Source organism: Seriola dumerili, unplaced genomic scaffold (genome assembly GCF_002260705.1).
Source record: "Seriola dumerili isolate Sdu_G_001 unplaced genomic scaffold, Sdu_1.0 BDQW01000025.1, whole genome shotgun sequence".
NCBI classification, from domain to species: domain Eukaryota; kingdom Metazoa; phylum Chordata; class Actinopteri; order Carangiformes; family Carangidae; genus Seriola; species Seriola dumerili.
The window spans coordinates 2,533,746-2,552,521 of NW_019174280.1; the positions used below are offsets into that span (position 1 = coordinate 2,533,746).

The 18,776-nt window shown below is 39.5% G+C and overlaps 1 protein-coding gene and 5 non-coding genes across 6 annotated transcripts; all 6 read left to right on the forward strand.

Moving 5' to 3' along the window:
- Positions 1–643: 643 nt before the first annotated feature.
- Positions 644–719, forward strand: trnag-gcc. The gene is given in 2 exon segments: positions 644–679; positions 685–719. It is a non-coding gene; the product is annotated as a tRNA-Gly (tRNA).
- A 217-nt stretch (positions 720–936) lies between these two features.
- trnam-cau lies at positions 937–1,009 on the forward strand. Its single transcript has one exon. It is a non-coding gene; the product is annotated as a tRNA-Met (tRNA).
- Positions 1,010–1,135: 126 nt separating this feature from the next.
- On the forward strand, positions 1,136–1,206 carry trnag-gcc. Its single transcript has one exon. It is a non-coding gene; the product is annotated as a tRNA-Gly (tRNA).
- Positions 1,207–1,461: 255 nt separating this feature from the next.
- trnam-cau lies at positions 1,462–1,534 on the forward strand. Its single transcript has one exon. It is a non-coding gene; the product is annotated as a tRNA-Met (tRNA).
- A 127-nt stretch (positions 1,535–1,661) lies between these two features.
- On the forward strand, positions 1,662–1,738 carry trnag-gcc. Its single transcript has one exon. It is a non-coding gene; the product is annotated as a tRNA-Gly (tRNA).
- Positions 1,739–14,226: 12,488 nt separating this feature from the next.
- LOC111236268 (interferon-induced protein 44-like) lies at positions 14,227–16,648 on the forward strand. The gene is made up of 5 exons (XM_022764946.1): positions 14,227–14,280; positions 15,302–15,451; positions 15,559–15,730; positions 15,904–16,004; positions 16,139–16,648. Exons 1-5 carry the CDS (start codon positions 14,227–14,229, stop codon positions 16,307–16,309), a joined length of 648 nt encoding a protein of 215 aa, XP_022620667.1. The 3' UTR covers positions 16,310–16,648.
- The last annotated feature ends 2,128 nt before the right edge of the window (positions 16,649–18,776 follow it).

The window sequence follows — 18,776 nt, forward strand, 5'->3', positions numbered from 1 at the left end:
ACCGTATCCAGCGTTGGTATTATATCCATGTTTAAAAATGGGGGATGTGTACCAATAGGTAGAAATCATGAGGATTATTAACAGAACGGTGAAGCCGCGTTTTCCGGCACCTCAGGTCCTCTGTGAAAGGCCCGAGAGCTGTCAAGATATTAAAGTAGAAATACAATCAATATCCTCTCAAAGGTAAATGTACTTTATCTGGAGGAAACGGTCGGGTGTCTGGACAACCAGCTGTTCAGATGTTTGTGATGTTCCTTTTAGTGGGCCTTTGGCTGGTGGTCCTCATTAAGGCCATTGCTGTCACTCGGTTCGTTAAGGTTCCTGGATGTTGTCACAACAGACGTTAAGAGTCGTTGGGCTACCTGGATAATTTTGGGATAATTTTACATTGTGGTAACAAAATATATTTTGTAACCATGGGCTTTTATGTAAGAATTACACAACTGCAATGTACCAATACCAAAAACAGCAGCACAGACAAACTTACAGAAATGGTGGGAAACCCACCTCCCTCCCAATCTGACACTAGATAAGTGTTGACTGAGGGACTTTTCAAAGCTATTTGACTGTCAGACAAACAGTTCAGCCAGAGACTAATGGCCCTTTTAGTGGGGCTGCAGTTGTGAACAGTCCATGTAGGCAAGCATTGGTGGTTCAGTGGTAGAATTCTCGCCTGCCACGTGGCGTGGAAGGTCTGGGTTCGATTCCCAGCTAATGCATTGAGTCTCACTTAGTTTACAGGACGATACTACTCATGGGTAAAGCCTACCTTTGCTCTCAAAGCTGTTGGTGTTGTAGGTGTCACATGATGATAGCAGTTGAAGTAGTCTTTGTTGACCCCCCAATGACTTTGTGTGAGAGATAACTTGTCTTTTGTGTCTTTAGCACATTGAGAGATCTTTTCCATTTTACCCACCTAGGTTAAGTATATTGCTGGCCTCGTTGGCGCAGTAGGCAGCGCGTCAGTCTCATAATCTGAAGGTCGTGAGTTCGAGCCTCACACGGGGCATCCTTTTGCTGCACATGGGCTTTTTCTGGACTGGTATGAAGTCATGTACAATGTGCACTGTGTAGATGCAGCAGTTGGAAAGTTTGTTGTGTTCATTCGCACAGTGGTATGTTACAGGTCATGTGCGCATTGGTGGTTCAGTGGTAGAATTCTCGCCTGCCACGTGGGAAGTCTGGGTTCGATTCCCAGCCAATGCATTGAGTCTCACTTAGTTTACAGGACGATACTACTCATGGGTAAAGCCTACCTTTGCTCTCAAAGCTGTTGGTGTTGTAGGTGTCACATGATGATAGCAGTTGAAGTAGTCTTTGTTGACCCCCCAATGACTTTGTATCTGCTTTTCCTTGGATACAGGCACCGTGACTCTTGTGTGAGGGATAACTTGTCTTTTGTGTCTTTATCACATTGAGAGATCTTTTCCATTTTACCCACCTAGGTTAAGCATATTGCTGGCTTCGTTGGCGCAGTAGGCAGCGCGTCAGTCTCATAATCTGAAGGTCGTGAGTTCGAGCCTCACACGGGGCATCATTTTGCTGCACATGGGCTTTTTCTGGACTGGTGTGAAGTCATGTACAATGTGCACTGTGTAGATGCAGCAGTGGGAAAGTTTGTTGTGTTCATTCGCACAGTGGTATGTTAATTGGTCATGTGCGCATTGGTGGTTCAGCGGTAGAATTCTCGCCTGCCACACGGGGGCGGGAGGCCCGGGTTCGATTCCCGGACAATGCAACCCACTTATCATTTTCTCGGGTTTGATACCCCAACAATGCAAAACACTTCTTGGGATAATTGTACAGTGTGGTACCAAAATATGTTTTGTTACAATGAGCTTTTATTGAAATATTGTACAACTGTAATGTACCAATGCCACAAACAGCAACACTGGGCAAAAGAAGAATAAGAAAACACAGTCAAGGTATCCACATTGTCAGAAACAATATTCAGGTGGTCTTCTGCTTTCAGACGTTGATTGACTGGTGTTAAGGGGCCCAAAGAGTGAGTTGTTGGTGAGAGATTCTCAAACATCCAGGTCTTAATTTTCCAAGTGTGGGGTCCTCATTAAGGCCATTGCTGTCACTCGGTTCGTTAAGGTTCCTGGATGTTGTTACGACAGACGTTAAGAGTCGTTGGGCTACCTGGATAATTTTGGGATAATTTTACATTGTGGTAACAAAATATATTTTGTAACCATGGGCTTTTATGTAAGAACTAGAAAATTACACGGAAATTTTGAGTGCCACGGGGGCTATACTGCCGGGATGAGTACATGATTTATTTCCAGTGTTCAAAAGTCACCCTGATCATATTCTGTTTTGAGAAATGTCTTGATATAAAGTACTCTGATATAAAACAATGTTACATCCCTCCATCATGTATTATGTGGGAAATATCTCATATTCTGTGTTGTTTTTATTAATAAAACAAGAGGCAACATGTCTTCAAACTGGCATTTAAAGGGTTAAAATCCTGAAAACTAATAAACATTTGGTAGGTTTGAGCAGAACTGAAGTGGTTTAAGAGATGTATGCAAAAAAAAGCAGAAAAAAATATTGATATATGATGATTTTATAGCATTTTCTTTGTGTGTCCTTTTTTGGACGCGAGGAACCCCAGAGGGTACAAAATGTGTTACCAGTGTATAATAGACCTGTAACAGTAACTGACATTAGATTTTAAAAATATGTCAAAAAAGACACTTTCTTGCAGAAATCCATACCTTCAGCTGTAACACAGCCAAAATGATCAGCAAATCAAAAAAGAAAAGTGAAGAAAATGTCCAAAAAAGGACAGAGGGACCCCTGAGGGTTAATAAATCCCATGAACCGCTATTTAAATTACCACTATTATGTTTTTTTCGGTGCTAAATTTAACATTACTGGGGAGGAGAGCAACGCGACTAGAAGTGACAGCGAGAGAGGGCTAGTAGCTTCTCCTCTCCTCTGTCTCAGCGGAGACCGTCACAACTTCATTCACTCATTTAACAAAACAAAAAGAAAAGCAACAAAGGAAGCAGTAAATGGACTTACATATTTAAGACCTAACTAAATGTAATTTAAGACCTAACATGCGGCTAATGTAAAGCTAGCGGAGCTTGGAGAGTTGGTTATCTGGTTGCTAGGCACGCACACACGCACACAGGTCAGGAGCTGCCGTTGCCATGGCAATGTGAAAATCTGCCCAGAATTTGGCTTCTACATGGCTTCAAACAACTGCAAATTATGAGAAAACCGTTACTTCTTTTCAAAAACCGAAAACACCGTGACAGACACTGAAGCCAGAAGTTTCTTACAGTCTCTATTTTATTCAGATATTCCTTAAAATGAGTGAGTAAGCTCAGTGCGAAGACAGAGTGAGATTCTTTTGAAAAAAAAAGACGATTACATTAGGTGTCAATGAGAGTGAGACAGGTATTGCTGCCGGACTCGGCACCCCCGTTTAAATTTTGTGCAGACCCTGCCTGTCAAAGTTACATTTTATGAATCCCAACAACTATGTCTACATTTTGAGAAAGAATTATTTGTCTCCTTTTTACGGTTTGGCTGTGAGCTCGAGTTAAAAATAAAAATAAAGGTTATTTTTTTACTGCTTCACGCACTCTAGCCAACTGACGCTGTCACTCTAACTTTGAAGAAAAAGTGATTTGCACTCCTCCTTTGAGTGCTCATAGTTTGAAAAGTTTACATGTTATGTAAAAACAGTTGCTGTGTTTTGGAGAGAGCAGAAGTTTTCCTCCGTTTTATAGTTTGAATCACATTTCTACGTGCAGGTATGAGAGAGCTGGGTGACTCAGAAAAAAGGTGAAATTTTGTAGAAAAAAGGTGAAATTTTGTGGGTTTCTAAAGAAAATTCCAATGCATTCCTAATGCATTATTTTATATATATATATATATATATTACAGTATTTTGGGAATAACTTTGGGAAAAATTGGAATTTTAACACCAAAAGTCATAGCACCTCTTTCGGGAGACGCACGTTTTGATGTATATATTACCAGGGTTTTCTCAAAGCTCCGGGACGAGTTACACGCCAAAATTTGGCGGAAGAATAAAAATAAGCCCGAAGAAATATTAATAGATGCCTCGGAGCTGAGCACCCGTGGCATTAATGAGACTTGATTAAATATAGATTCAATTTAATAAAAACAACTTGACAAAGCTAAATGACCTAAATCAGAATGGTAAAGCTTCAAATAAACATGGAGCCTTTGACTTTGTCTGTTTTAGATCACAGCTTTAATAAAGACTGTAAGACGCTGATACAGAAAAACACTATTTTTGAGTCTTGTGCATAATTGTGATTCACTGCACTGTTTTCAGGAAGTTTGTTGTGTAGCAGGGCTGCTGTGTAGCTAGTACAGATGTCAACATACCAGAAATGTAGTAGTCGTTACCAATACCAATGAAATTCTGCAGTTCTCAATACAAAATTTAATATTACAGCAAAAAGCAGAGAACAACAGAGGCTGCTGCACACAGTGTTATAACACATACGCACATGTGCTTGTGCATGCACACACACATATGCACACACCTCCATATAGTCAGTGTGCAAACAGTAGTTTAAAGTTATAACTGTAACATGTAACTTGTATAACTCTGTATTTATTTATGTGTATGTGTTTTTTAACCTACAGTGGCCCCTGCAGTAAGAAGGCAGTAATTTCTTTATTTAAGACTGTACTCTCTTTTCCTATTACCATAAATCTTTAGAGATAAAACAAAAATGCAGTAACATTTCAACCAAAAACAAATTTAGTCGCAACACAATTACACCACCCTGATCTAATACTGATCTCATTGTATTTCATTACATGGATTAAAATACTGCAATCCTTAGTAATATATATACCTTAGTAATAACCGATGGAATTGTATCAAAAGATTATAAAATGATATCATCTTGAGGACAAATGATCCCGTTTTTTTGACTTTCACTTCAACCTTCTCCACAGTCAGCCTAGTCTGATAAACATAAGTAGCAAAATGTTGTTGCTCCATCAACAGGGCCAATCCCCTTCCTCTTACCAATATCATTGTGATGCTGAGGGCATTACCCTTTAATGTCTGAAAAAAAAGTAAAATAAAATAAAGGTGCTGCTTAATCAAAATAAAACAAACATCCAAAAAAGGGAAGGAAAAATCTTTTCTGAGAAAATGTGTCACGTGTTTAAAGGGTCACAAGAACAGAAAAGAAACACAGTCATCAGTCTGCTCAGAATGTTACTGCTGTGTGGTCTGAAAAAAATTGTGTAAACTTCACTCAAGTCACGTATCTGATAAAAGTGAAACTAAACACTGGAGTGGGAAGAGGATTTCATGCTGTATGTAGATTCCACTTTTTACTGGTGGCTGTTAGGATCAGTCATACACCTCAGACTCTTTGTGCCAGCACACTAAAGGTAGGACGGTTCTTCAGCTGATTATCAATGTAAAATTGACAGTCAACATACAAGATCAATGGGTTTCATTATAAACAGCTCAGGGCAAATGTTTTATTCTCCAGCAATGGGAATAAAAAAGTCTAAACCTGCTGCTGAACCTCCTTCATATCTCCACCCAATCACAACCTTACACGGTGGCCTTCAGCCAATCACCTGTAAGCTGTCAAAAAATGGTCTCTCTCTCTGCTGTCAATCAGCTGCCATTTCAGCACTGTGAAGAACCTTTTGTATGGCGTATGCTTATCTGCTACTATTCAGCTGCATCCTCACTTGCCAAAGCATGTCGGGTTTCGAATCAGATAACCTGGAGGATTTCAACCCCAGTGACGACCTCCTGCTAGAAGCAGTGCAGTCTCAGCGGAAAAGCGCCAGCATTGCATCCACCAAATCGGCTCTAGCATTAAGAGAAGCCGAGCTACTTGAGTCCAAGCTACAGGCCCAAGGCATTTCTCCTGTCCCAGGGCTTGAGCTAGCTCAACTGCACGAGTTGGCAAGCCTAATCGCTGGCAGCGATTCAGCCGATGACTCACCACCTCCTGCAGAGAGCCGCCATTTCCTGCCGAAATCCAGCGCAGCCATAGGCGTACCAGGAAGCCACCTACTTCCCAACAAAAAAGAAGGCCGCCAAGTTCAGCTCCTTCCTTTAACCTTGGCGTTGTCACAGTTCCAGCCACGCCCATCTCATCAGCCAGCTCAGCTCACCTGTGTGCCACTCATCAAGCCACTATATAAGCCCCTCCAGTTCACTCACTCTTCACCAGATTGTTCTTCGCCTTCTCTGCAAGACTTTCCAGCCTTCTAACAGCATTGCCTTGCCTTGTCTCTGCCTTGTTGTATGTATTCTTTACCTCCATGCGCGTGATTTTTTGTTTGTATTTTCATAGTTTAGAGTCATCTGTTTTGTCAAGTTTATAGCAGTTTTTGTCCCTCCATGTGGAGTGAATTTTTGTTCTAGTTGTTGATGCTTAAGTGTAATTGTAGAGCCACTGTTTTTTGAGAGCATTTTTAGTTGGTCTTTATAGTGTAGTGTTTTGGTTTTCCTCCTCAGAGAGAGATTCAGTGTTCATAGTGTTTAGCTTTTGTCTTCCTCCTAGTGGAGTGATTTTCTGTTGGTTTATTCCTTTTTGTTTCTGCAGTTTTGTCCCTCCATTTGGAGTGGTTTTTGTTTTATTAGATTTTTTCCCTGAATAGTTTAGTCTTGACTTTTTAGTATAAATTCCATAGCTGGTTTATTTTTGTCACTCACAGCCGATGTTGGAATATTAATAAAGTCTGCCTTATTGGATACTCTGCATCTGAGTCCTCTTTATAGTCCAGGCCTGACACACCTGTTGCTCATCACTCATGTCTCCACCTTTCCACCAAAGGAAAAGTAGATAATCTCATTCAGCTTCATACACATGGAACTGATGAAACATCTTCTCAATATCACATGACACACTGATGTGTGTGCAACCACTGCACAGTCTCATTGAGTCTCCTTTCCTTTACATATTTTCATCTTTCATCCAGAGATTTTCCTATGAACCTGGGACAGCTGTGCATGTGATGTTTATGGTCTTAACAGAATATACATGGTCGCTTTGAACCTGTCCTTGACTGTGCTTGATTCTCAGTCTCAATTGTTTTTGTATGGACACTGAACTTCTTTTCCTTAAGCTGGCATTTCTCTGTAGGTGTATCTGATTAGAAGAGAGTATGAAAGGAGGCATTAGGATTTCAGACAAGCTGTTTCCATTGACTTCCATTAACTTTTGAACAAACTGATTTCTTCAGTCATTTAAAATGTCAAGGCCTTTAACTCGAGGCATGGCTTGCTGACATGCATGCAGAAAATCTGCAAATGTCCTGAATCACTCAGTATCCTTTGAATGGATCTGGGTCAGCCAGTTAGCCAGGTTTTCCTGAATGCTCTCTGTATAGTGAAGAGATGACCATATCTGTGGGTAAGACAGGTTCCATGCATCTTTATAGACTTCTTTATCATTTCTATAAAAGATGTTAACAGGTGTCTTTCAAGCAGGAACTCCACATACTTTCTCAAATGTTTGTGTACGGACAAATGTTGTTTTGACCCATGTGGGACATGAATGAAGCCTGAGAACAAACTCACTCCAAGTGAGAAAATGACAAACAATGTGAAGACGTACAGCGGGGAAAATAAGTATTGAACGCGTTAACATTTTTCTCAGTAAATATATTTCTGATGGGGCTATTGACATGAAATTGTCACCAGATGTTGGTAACAACCCAAGCAATCCACACATACAAAGAAATCAAAATATATGTCCATAAATTAAGTTATGTGTAATAAAGTGGAATGACACAGGGAAAAGTATTGAACACGCTTAATGAAATTTATTTAATACTTAGTAGGAAAGCCTTTGTTGGTAATGACAGCTTCAAGACGTCTCCTGTATGGAGAAACTAGTGGCATGCATTGCTCAGGTGTGATTTTGGCCCATTCTTCCACACAAACTGTCTTCAAATCTTGAAGGTTCCCGGGGCCTCTTCTATGCACTCTGATCTTCAGTTCTTTCCACAGATTTTCAATTGGATTCAAGTCGGGTGATTGACTGGCCCACTCTATCAGCTTTATTTTTTTCCCTGAAACCAATGGAGAGTTTCCTTGCCTGTGTGTTTGGGATCATTGTCTTGCTGAAATGTCCACCCTCGTTTCATCTTCAGCATCCTGGTAGATGGCAGCAGATTCTTATCGAGAATGTCTCGGTACATTTCTCCATTTATCCTTCCTTCAATTGTATGAAGTCTGCCAGTACCCTATGCTGAAAAACAGCCCCACACCATGACGTTCCCACCTCCAAACTTCTCTGTTGGTATAGTGTTTTTGGGATGATGTGCAGTGCCATTTCTCCTCCAAACATGGTGTGTGCTATGTCATCCAAAGAGTTCAATTTTGGTCTCATCTGACCAGACTATATTCTCCCAGTATTTCATAGGCCTGTCCAAATGTTGTGCAGCAAACTTTAAACGAGCTTCGACATGCTTTTTCTTCAACAATGGAGTCTTGTGTGGTGAACTTGCATAGAGGCCATAGCGGTTGAGTGCATTACTTATTGTTTTCTTTGAAACAACTGTACCTGCTAATTCCAGGTCTTTCTGAAGCTCTCTGTGAGTGGTCCTTGGCTCTTGGACAACTCTTCTAATTATTCTTTTGACTCCTCTGTCAGTAATCTTGTGAGGAGCACTTGGTCGTGGCCGGTTTATGGTGAAATGATGTTCTTTCCACTTCCGGATAATGGCCCCAACGGTGCTCACTGGAACATTCAGAAGTTTAGAAATACATCTGTAACCAATGCCATCAGTATGTTTTGCAACAATAAGGTTGCAAAGGTCTTGAGTTCTTTGCTTTTACCCATCATGAAATGCCCATTGTGTGACACCTTGGTAATGAGAAACCTTTTTATAGGCCATCAATTAGGACTAAACCAGCTGATATTAATTTGCACTGATAAGGAGCAGGATTGCTTTCTTAATAGTGACAGATTTCAGCTGAAAGAAATTATGATCGTTAAGAACTGATGTCAACATGACAAAATGACTTGTATTTGTGTAGCAGTTATAATATCTAGTGTTGTATTCATGTTTAATTTGGATGCATTTGTCACCCACTATGATAGATGTAACTAATAAAACCTAAAATCCTGTTTTAAGTAAATATAATAAGCTACAGATGATATGGCTCATTTTTCAATATAAATTCTTCTAATTTCTTTCACTATCGTAACAAAATTTGGGGAAAGTGTTTGAAGGCTTGCACTGTCAGTTTATATTTAATAATTCATAATTTGACAGTATACTGGGTCATGTCAAACTCATGTCAAAATTAGTTCTTTTGATAAATAAAAGCAGGTTGAGTTTATAAGAAGACAGAAAGAAAGAAAGAAAGAAAGAAAGAAAGAGAAAGAAAGAAAGAAAGAAAGAAAGAAAGAAAGAAAGAAGAATCTGATCACTATGAATTCCATCAGCTCAGATTTATTATGACAGTGAATTTATTTTGACTGGACTGGAGCTGTGGTCTTTCAGAAAAACAAGAGCAGGGTGTATTATCAGAGAGCTCCAGCAGAGGGCAGCATGCTGTCATTTTCTGTAGGTTTCCAGTTGCTACTGGTGCTTCAGTCTTCTTCCTGTCAGGATACCTTCAAAGGCTCAAACAGCCAGGTTTGACCCTTACAAGACCATCAAGTTCTGTTCAGTGTCTTAAATAATACAAATACATCGGGGCGAACACACAAGAACAAAAACACTACAGCTGTCAAATTCACACAAATAACACAAAGAGAAAATTTGCATTGTGTTATTTATGTGAATTGTGTGTGAGCACACATTTAGAGATAAGTATATACATACTTGAAGAAAAATAGAAAATAAAACCCAGTTTTCTGTTCAAACTGTAGTTTCAAATGAAGAAGAAAACACAAGCGTTAAACATTTTAACTCATATAAAGAGGTGGATCCTTTTACAGGTATCATCACATCATTGTCAAGCTGAGCTACTAAATGTAAATGTATTTTATCATAATTAGTGTATGAAATTTTGAGTTACAGCCAAAACATATTTTGTGTGGTCACAGTGATCTTGACCTTTGACCACCAAAATCGAATCAATTCCAAGGTCCGAGTCCAAGATTTTGTCCGAAATCATTGTCATTCACTGCTCCCTACCCACTATCCAGGGAGTTCTATGTAGAGGACTGTACAGTGAGCTCATCAGTAAAATGGAAAAATACTTTCGGACACTACCCAGGTAAATTTCCAAGCACCATTTTTTTGTCTTTCAGCGTGCGCACAATGCATGATGGTATATATGGCTCGGTTAGAGACCATTAGCTGTCCAGTACTTTTCATGATTGTGCATTTATAGCTCTGTGCCAATTCAGGGGCCGCATCCTTCAGAGCACAGTCTACGTCGGTGTTGCCCTTTGTAGCCATCATAGAACACAATTAAGGTTGCCACCCATTCCGTATAATACGGGATCGTCCCGTATTTGAAAATCTTTTCATTCATGTTATGTCCTCAAATTGCTGTGAATAATGTAATGTCAAGTAAAGCCAAACCAGTTGTAGCCTACAAGTGGATTGGAAAAGTTATCAATCAGCAATAGATTTACAAGCTCTGTGTACTGTGAAAAAATGCAGAAGACAGAAGTCCCTTATTTTTTTGGCAACCCTAAACACAAAGGTCAAACTGTAATGAGATAGTCTGGTCTACAGAGGATTTGTTTACTGTAAACAACTGTTCCTGCCCTTACCGTTGCATCACAAAGGGTGGCTCCTGTCACCTAGCAACCTTAGCTAACTAATCATGGCTTCTTTTTTTTTTTCAAAACTTGAGGTTTTAAACACACAGCATATAACTTCTGCCTCTAGGGATATCTCAATCAAAACAATAAGAAAGGACAGTGGGGGGTGATGTCATGAAATAGCATGGGATCATGGGAGTTGTTGTCTTCACCACTATTACCATAAGCTCCTCCCAGTTTGGATTCCTTCTGTGTCAGTGGTTCAGGAAATCGAACTTTGTAGTGACAGTTGTTGAGCTGCAATCACACATTTCATTTCTTTACTTACGTTTTCATTTGGACACAATAACTCAACACTGATATGTATTTTTAAAAGGCTTTACAGAGGCCAGGATCACATCTGCAGTTGTTTTAAAAAATGTTATCATGTAGTTGATTCAGAACAGCTCATAGTGAAATTTTTTTCTCTGCTAATAATTAAAACATGTCTGGACTGAAAACCTGTAATTGGTCAATTTAAAATGTGCAAAGATGAACTAATTGTATCAGACACAGTTGTGTTTGTTCCCACCTAATGTAAGTTCAACGTGTGCTGTTATTTTAGTTGATTTGTGCTTTTAATTCCATGTAAGAAGGCTATGAGAAGCTGTAATGTTACAAACTACAAGGGAATTAAAAAAATCACACACATCTGCTTCTGGGCGAACCTTTGACCGAAGTGTGAGCACATGTTGTTACCTTCTGTAGCAGACCATGTCTCAACCTACACAAGAAAACAATGACAGAACAGAAAGTAAAATTATACAGTGGGGAGACCACTTTCAGACAGGGCTGCATGATATGCAAAAAAAAAAAAAAAAAACATATTGCAATTATTTTGGCAGATATTGCAGTTGCAATATGCATTTAATTTCATCACTGAAAAACTCTTGTACCTAACAAACATGTTCCTTTTCATCTGATAATAAGATTTGTAGGCCGGGGCGTCTCTGCTAATAATGCACAACAATGTGACACATTTTACCTTTATCAAAAGAAAATTGCTGTGATTTGGATATTGCACTTTGCCATATTGCAATTTTGCTTATATTTCAATTAAATGTGCAGCCCTCCTTTCACATTCAAGCGAATGGTAAAAGGTTGAGGCACAAAAACCTCTTGGTTAGGGTTAGGATTCTTTCTGCCAGAAAGAATGTGGATGAGGTGATAGCTTTTGTGCATCAGGAACTACAACACAGTGCAAGAGCATTGCTGGTTACATCTATGGACAATTCAATCTCAGAGAACATCCAGGGTATTTTCTCATAAATTTACAACTTTAAGCTCTGAATACTACCCTCATCCCTCTGTATCTATTTCTTTATTTACTGTCTTACTTATTTTTTATTGTCAATACCCCTCACTGAAGGCAGTTATTTCTTTATTTACAACTGTAGGATACTTAATTTTCTGAGCAATCTTTAGAGATAAAATACAACTGCAGTAACATTACACTTTCAATAAATAGTCACATTAGGGCACAATGATTCCTACCTGGATCCCATACTGATAAAATACTGCACTCTTCCTGATGGAATTTGCTCTTTTTAAAGAGAGCCTAGTTACTTCCATGGGACAAATGACCCTGTTCTATTTGACTTTTACCTTAACCATCTCCACAGTCAGTCCACAGTGTGATAAACAGCTGTAGTAAATTGTCTGGCTGCTCCATCCAGGGCCTCTCCTCTACCTCTTACCAATATCATTATGATGTTGAGATCGGGGTGTTAACCCTTTAAATGTACATCTCAATCTATCTGACAGGAATCTATGTCGTTGAATCTGAAATATGCAACTTGATCCAAGTTTAAGTATTTTTGAGTGAAAGAATGATAAAATGTGTTTGTAGCCTCAATGTGAAAAAAGCTCAAATAAATGGTGATGCCCTATAAACATAAAACAAACAAGTAAAACAGGAAAAAAACAACTGATGAAATGTGCCATGTCTTAGTGTTGAAAGAGTCACAGGAACAGAAAAACAAACACTCATCAGTCTGCTGAAAATGAAACTGCTGTGTGGTCGGAGAGAATTAAGGTATGCTTCACGTAAGTCACGAATATGATCAAAGTGAAACTAAGTGGGACTATAATTTCATAATGAATATAAATGACATGATTTTTTTCTGCTGCTAACGGTTTACATTCCTAGGATCAGTCCACTGTCAGCACACACACAAGGTAGGACGGTGTTATGATGTCTGGGGTTAGATTTATGGTTGAGTTTGTTTATGCTCGTAAAACTGATTAAAGAAGAGTAACTAGGGAATATGATCATTGTAATATTGACAGTAAACATACAAGACTGCGGATTTAGTCATTGTTAGGAGATTTAGCTTTAGCTATTCTGTTTGTACAGCAATTTGAATCATAAATAAAAAATATTTGCTAAAATGACTGTATTTATTTTAAACCTTCAAAGTAATATAATATTAAATGTATTTGTCAGTTTACTTTACTACACTTCTACAACCAGGTGTTTGGTTAAAGACAGAAGCAAAATACTTTCTTTAAACATGAGCTCAGAGTAAATGTTTTACTTTCATCATGAATTAAATATTTGCATTTGCTGTATTTATCATAAATTACAATGTAATATAACATTATAAAGGTATTGGTCAGTTGCTTTATACCTTTAGTACCAAGTGTTCAGTCAGTTTAGTTTAAGACTGAAACAAAATGATTTCATTTAACAGCTCAATGTAAATGGTTTACTTTCCAGCAATGGGAGCAAATAAGTCTAAACCTGCTGATGAACCTCGAGCACGCAAGGTCAAAAAACAGCTAAAGCCAGAGTCGCCATGTAAGTTTGGCCTCGGGCCAATTTTTTTCTAATCAGATGGTGGGACAGAACATAATCAAGGCCAATTTAAGAAATTGATTGATAAAAATGCATGTGGAATTTACTTTGCAACTGTTCATATGTGTGGGGCTGTGACTGTTTGTGTCCGTCATTCACTCTCAAAATGGATAGGTGTAATAAGCATTCTTCAGGTGGGGGTAGATTCTCTGTTTGGACATTATAATTAAATGTGGGACTGTCAGTCCAATATTGTAAGATTAAAAAAAATAAATAAATAATCACATTATCAAAAATAACCTTTTAGCCAACGGGCCGCAAGTTGCTGACCACTGATCTAAACTGAATCTCTGAATGTCAGCATTATTTCTCAACATTTGTCTTCTGCACGTCAGTTCTAGATAAAGAATGGAGGGAAATAAACTGGAGGTGAGTGTGTTTGCATCCTGAATTTAAAATTTTGAAACATCTGTTTAATCTGTGAAATGTGTTTTCGTTTTTTTCTAAAGTGTGATGTAATGTTTCCTCAGCGGAGACAAATACACAGATCTGCAGTTTGTGAACGACTACAATCCTCAGACTGAAGGTCAGCAGCTCAGGATTCTTCTTCATGGGCTGAGTGGAGCTGGAAAGTCCAGTTTCATCAACTCTGTCCACAGTGTCTTAAAAGGCAGAATGTGCACACAGGCTTTGGTGGACAACCCCTCACATGACTGTGTCACCAAAGAGGTAAAAGTTTGATTGTGTTGATATCATGAATAGGAAATATTAATAATAATAATTTAATAATAATAATAATTCTTCTCATTAAACAGCGTGTGCCATGGAACCTATTCCACATCAGGTTGATATCACCATACTAGCTATAGCTCACATTTTTAACCTCTAAACTCACCAAACCCTATATTGCATGAAAGCATATTAGCGCCATAAAGGTAAAATAAAAAAAAATAGAATTACTGCCTCGCAGTTGTCTGCCTCCGCCACTCAGACTAGTTTTAGACACCATCCCTGTTTATCCACAATCATATAAAATATGAACCATTTGTGTGAAATTTTATCTGATTGCTGTGTGAGGTCTTGAGTTATGGCTGAAAAGTGTTTTGTGAGGTCACACTGACTGACTTTGACCACCAAAATCTGGTGGTCTACCTTTAGCATGTGGTACAGTATTTATTATATCCCAGTGTCTACATATTACCCATCCTTTCATACTATGCCTCCTGGCTGGTGGTGATAAACTGGACAAAGATACTCTAATAAAGGATCATAAGACATCACCAACTGCACCAATGGAATAAAAGTAGAACAGTTCCTGTCCCCTAACTGACAGCAGTCATCAGGCGTCCATTATATTGTAATCATTGGAAACATGGTAACGTTCATAACATTACATGAGTCGTCCCAGAGCCCTAATGTCAGTAACTTTATTATAGAGGTGAAATTTGCAATAACAAGCTAGCTCACGTTAAGTAACGTTAACACCTAATGTTATAACCAAATCTTGATGGCTAGCATTAGCTTAATCAAAACAACTCATCCTTATCAGCCTAATTAATAGTCCCAAGCTTGACACTTACTGTAAGAGAGTTGCACCTTTAACCCCACCCCTGTTCTGCTCACAGTTTAAGATGTTCAGTTGAATAAATATAAAGTTCATGTAGCTCCAAACAGAAGCACTTGCAGCAACATAAGCTGAACTAAACCGACAGGCACCAGGCACAATAACAATTGTCCATGTGTTTTACAGTACACGACCTACAAGATCGAAAAGGGAAACCCAAACACCTTTTACCCCTTTGTCTTAAATGACATGATTGGTATGAAAAACGCCAATGACAGAGTCCATGTGAAAGATATCAAACGGGCGCTGAGGGGACATGTGAAAGACGGTTACACGGTAGAGTTTATGTATTTTTAAAACTATTTTAAAAAACTGTCATCTGTTTTCCATTATATCGATCTTAGTAATTGTCGTCATTTAACTATACCTGACTTTGTTTTCAGTTCAATCCTGTCTATAAGTTATCAAAGGAAGATCCGTACTACAACGAGTCCCCAACCATCAACAACAAAGTGCACATTCTGGTTTGTGTCATTGATGCCAGCACAGACGATCTGTGCGGGGAAAATGTTGCTGCGACACTACGGGATATCAGACTTGAAGCCAGTGAACTGGGTGAGAGCAGAAACCACCATTTTATTCTTTTCCACTCTGAGGTCACACTCCCCTCTTGCAGGTTTCCTTAGTTTTTTCCGTCCTCATAGAGAACATCAGCTCTGGTCAGCCTGAGTATACTGTATTTTTAATGTAATTTGTTCACATTCAAGTTTTGTGTTTCCTTCCCGCAGGGATTCCTCAAGTGGCCGTTTTCACCAAAATTGATGAGGCCTTCCCCGAGATTAAACAAGATATAAGGAACATCTACAAAAGCAAAAAGCTAAAGGCAAAGGTATACTATTACTATTAATTCAATTAATTTGCACAAAGATGATGTATAATTTCATTCAAAGACATTTGCAGTATTTAAGCACAAAGCTGCGAGCTGTAATTCATGAACTGGGATGTTGTGATTTTTAAATGCAGATGCAGAAGTTCAGTGTAAACGTGGGTATTCCAATGAACTGCATCTTTGCTGTCCAGAACTACCATTCAGAAATGCACCTCCACAATGACATTGACACTCTAATCCTGAGCACTCTGAGACGCATCATCGCCTTTGGAGATGACTTCCTCAATAAACAAAATATGTGCTAAATGTTAAGACAGGTTTGCTGAAAGAACGTTGGCTGAATTTCATAAAACTATTGTGTGACAAAAGACCACAATCGCATTTGTGTTTTGTTTGCAGCTTTTTTTTCAAACAACTTTATTTTAAGTTTAAGTAGAGATCCAAATGTTTCCAGAAATGTCAAATTTGTGTAAATGTGTCTAAATTATCCTACCTCTGCTAATGTCAAATAGACTTTTTGGTTTTGCTGAACTGTCATATTTGTTCTTGTGAGTGTTTCTTGTGCTTGGAAAAGAGATCTTAATCTTAACTAGAAAATTCCAGGGAAATTTTGAGTGCCACGGGGGCTATACTGCCGGGATGAGTACATGATTTATTTCCAGTGTTCAAAAGTCACCCTGATCATATTCTGGTTTTGAGAAATGTCTTGATATAAAAGACTCTGATATAAAACAATGTCACATCCCTCCATCATGTATTATGTGGGAAATATCTCATATTCTGTGTTGTTTTTTTTTAATAAAACAAGAGGCAACATGTCTTCAAACTGGCATTTAAAGGGTTAAAATCCTGAAAACTAATAAACATTTGGTAGGTTTGAGCAGAACTGAAGTAGTTTAAGAGATTTATGGAAAAAAAAAAGCAGAAAAAAATATTGATATATGATGATTTTATAGCATTTTCTTTGTGTGTCCTTTTTTGGACGCGAGAAACCCCAGAGGGTACAAAATGTGTTACCAGTGTATAATAGACCTGTAACAGTAACTGACATTAGATTTTAAAAATATGTCAAAAAAGACACTTTCTTGCAGAAATCCATACCTTCAGCTGTAACACAGCCAAAATGATCAGCAAATCAAAAAAGAAAAGTGAAGAAAATGTCCAAAAAAGGACAGAGGGACCCCTGAGGGTTAATAAATCCCATGAACCGCTATTTAAATTACCACTATTATGTTTTTTTCGGTGCTAAATTTAACATTACTGGGGAGGAGAGCAACGCGACTAGAAGTGACAGCAAGAGAGGGCTAGTAGCTTCTCCTCTCCTCTGTCTCAACGGAGACCGCCACAACTTCATTCACTCATTTAACATTCATTTAGCAGTGGCGGGCCGCCACTGCTAAATGAATGTAGAGGAAACACTGTACTCTGAACAGATATATTACCGCTGCCTAAAGAACAAGGTGTGTGAGGTCTTCTAAACTTATATTCTCTTCATAGCAGCCAGAATTCTTTCTTCTTTGGTGAATGAACAATCATATTCTCCCTTGCTTCATACAGTCAGTGATTTTAAAAAAGCACTCACCCACTTAATTTTTTTACATTGGTGGACAATCAGGAGTTATCAGTGCACAGAATCTATGATCCCTTTGAAAGGGTTTGAAACATTTGAACCTCTGAACGCTCAGTATCACGTCAAATTAGGATTAGTTGCCATTATGTTAGTTAGACAAACTGGTGTTAAGAAGTTTTGCCAGGTGCTTCACGTAGCGGGATATGTGCAACCTGGTTGTGGGGTGCAGCAAGCTGTTAGGATCTGAGGCAGACCGATGAACCATGTCTGCATACTCCTGATCCACACGCTGCAGCATGTCCTTCTCCCCACGGTACTTCTGCAACAAGCCGTCGATTGCATCTTTCATGGGTGGTGTCCAGCGTGTGTGGTCCAACACAAACCACCTGATTTAATGGGTCCGGTGCGGGCACCTCTCGGTGCGGACCTCAGTGGCAGGGGCAGGGCATGTGAGATTCGTGAAACACAATAAAGCAATTAGAGTTCCTCAGTCGATCATGTTATTACATTATAACATACAGCAAAACTTTATACACAAAGCGTTCAGTTAACTGACCCATTGGTACTGGATGTTCCTGGTCATCTCCTAATGGCATCTCCTGCTTTAGCAGCGTACTGGCAGAGCGGACGTGTCCGACGGATGGTGCTGCTCCAGGGGATGTCACGCCAGAGAGCAGTGTCAAGCTGGGGGAGGGTGCTGTGTCTGGAGCTTGGGCAGGAGCGGGTGTCTGCACAGGGGACGGAGGCGCAGGAGCAGCTGGTTTGTCTCTCTTTTGGGATCGGTGTTTGTCCCAATCCAGAGGGACTGGACGACAGCCTGGCTCTCTGTACTCCAGGTCAAACCTCTCTCCGGTGTCTCTGTCAGAGAGGTGGAGTGCGGGGTACTTCTCCTGGCCAGTCACACTCAAGGAGGCCAAGTTCAGCTCAGCTGTTAAAGCTGGATCAGAAACAGCAGGGAGGATGACACCTGGCTGTTTAAGGTCCACCAGCCACTGGTAGTCACCGTGTCACCCCTGTCATGCCCTGGGCCTGGAACAATTCCGGGGAGACATGAGTCCCGGTGATCCACTGAGCCTGATGAAAGTGGTACCCCTCCTGCTGTGATTTACCTCTAACAGGTATCCAGATGGGGACTTTGGCACCTTCACCAGGCACATGGTTCAGCTGAAGAGTTCCACCATACCTGTACATTATGCCCTCGG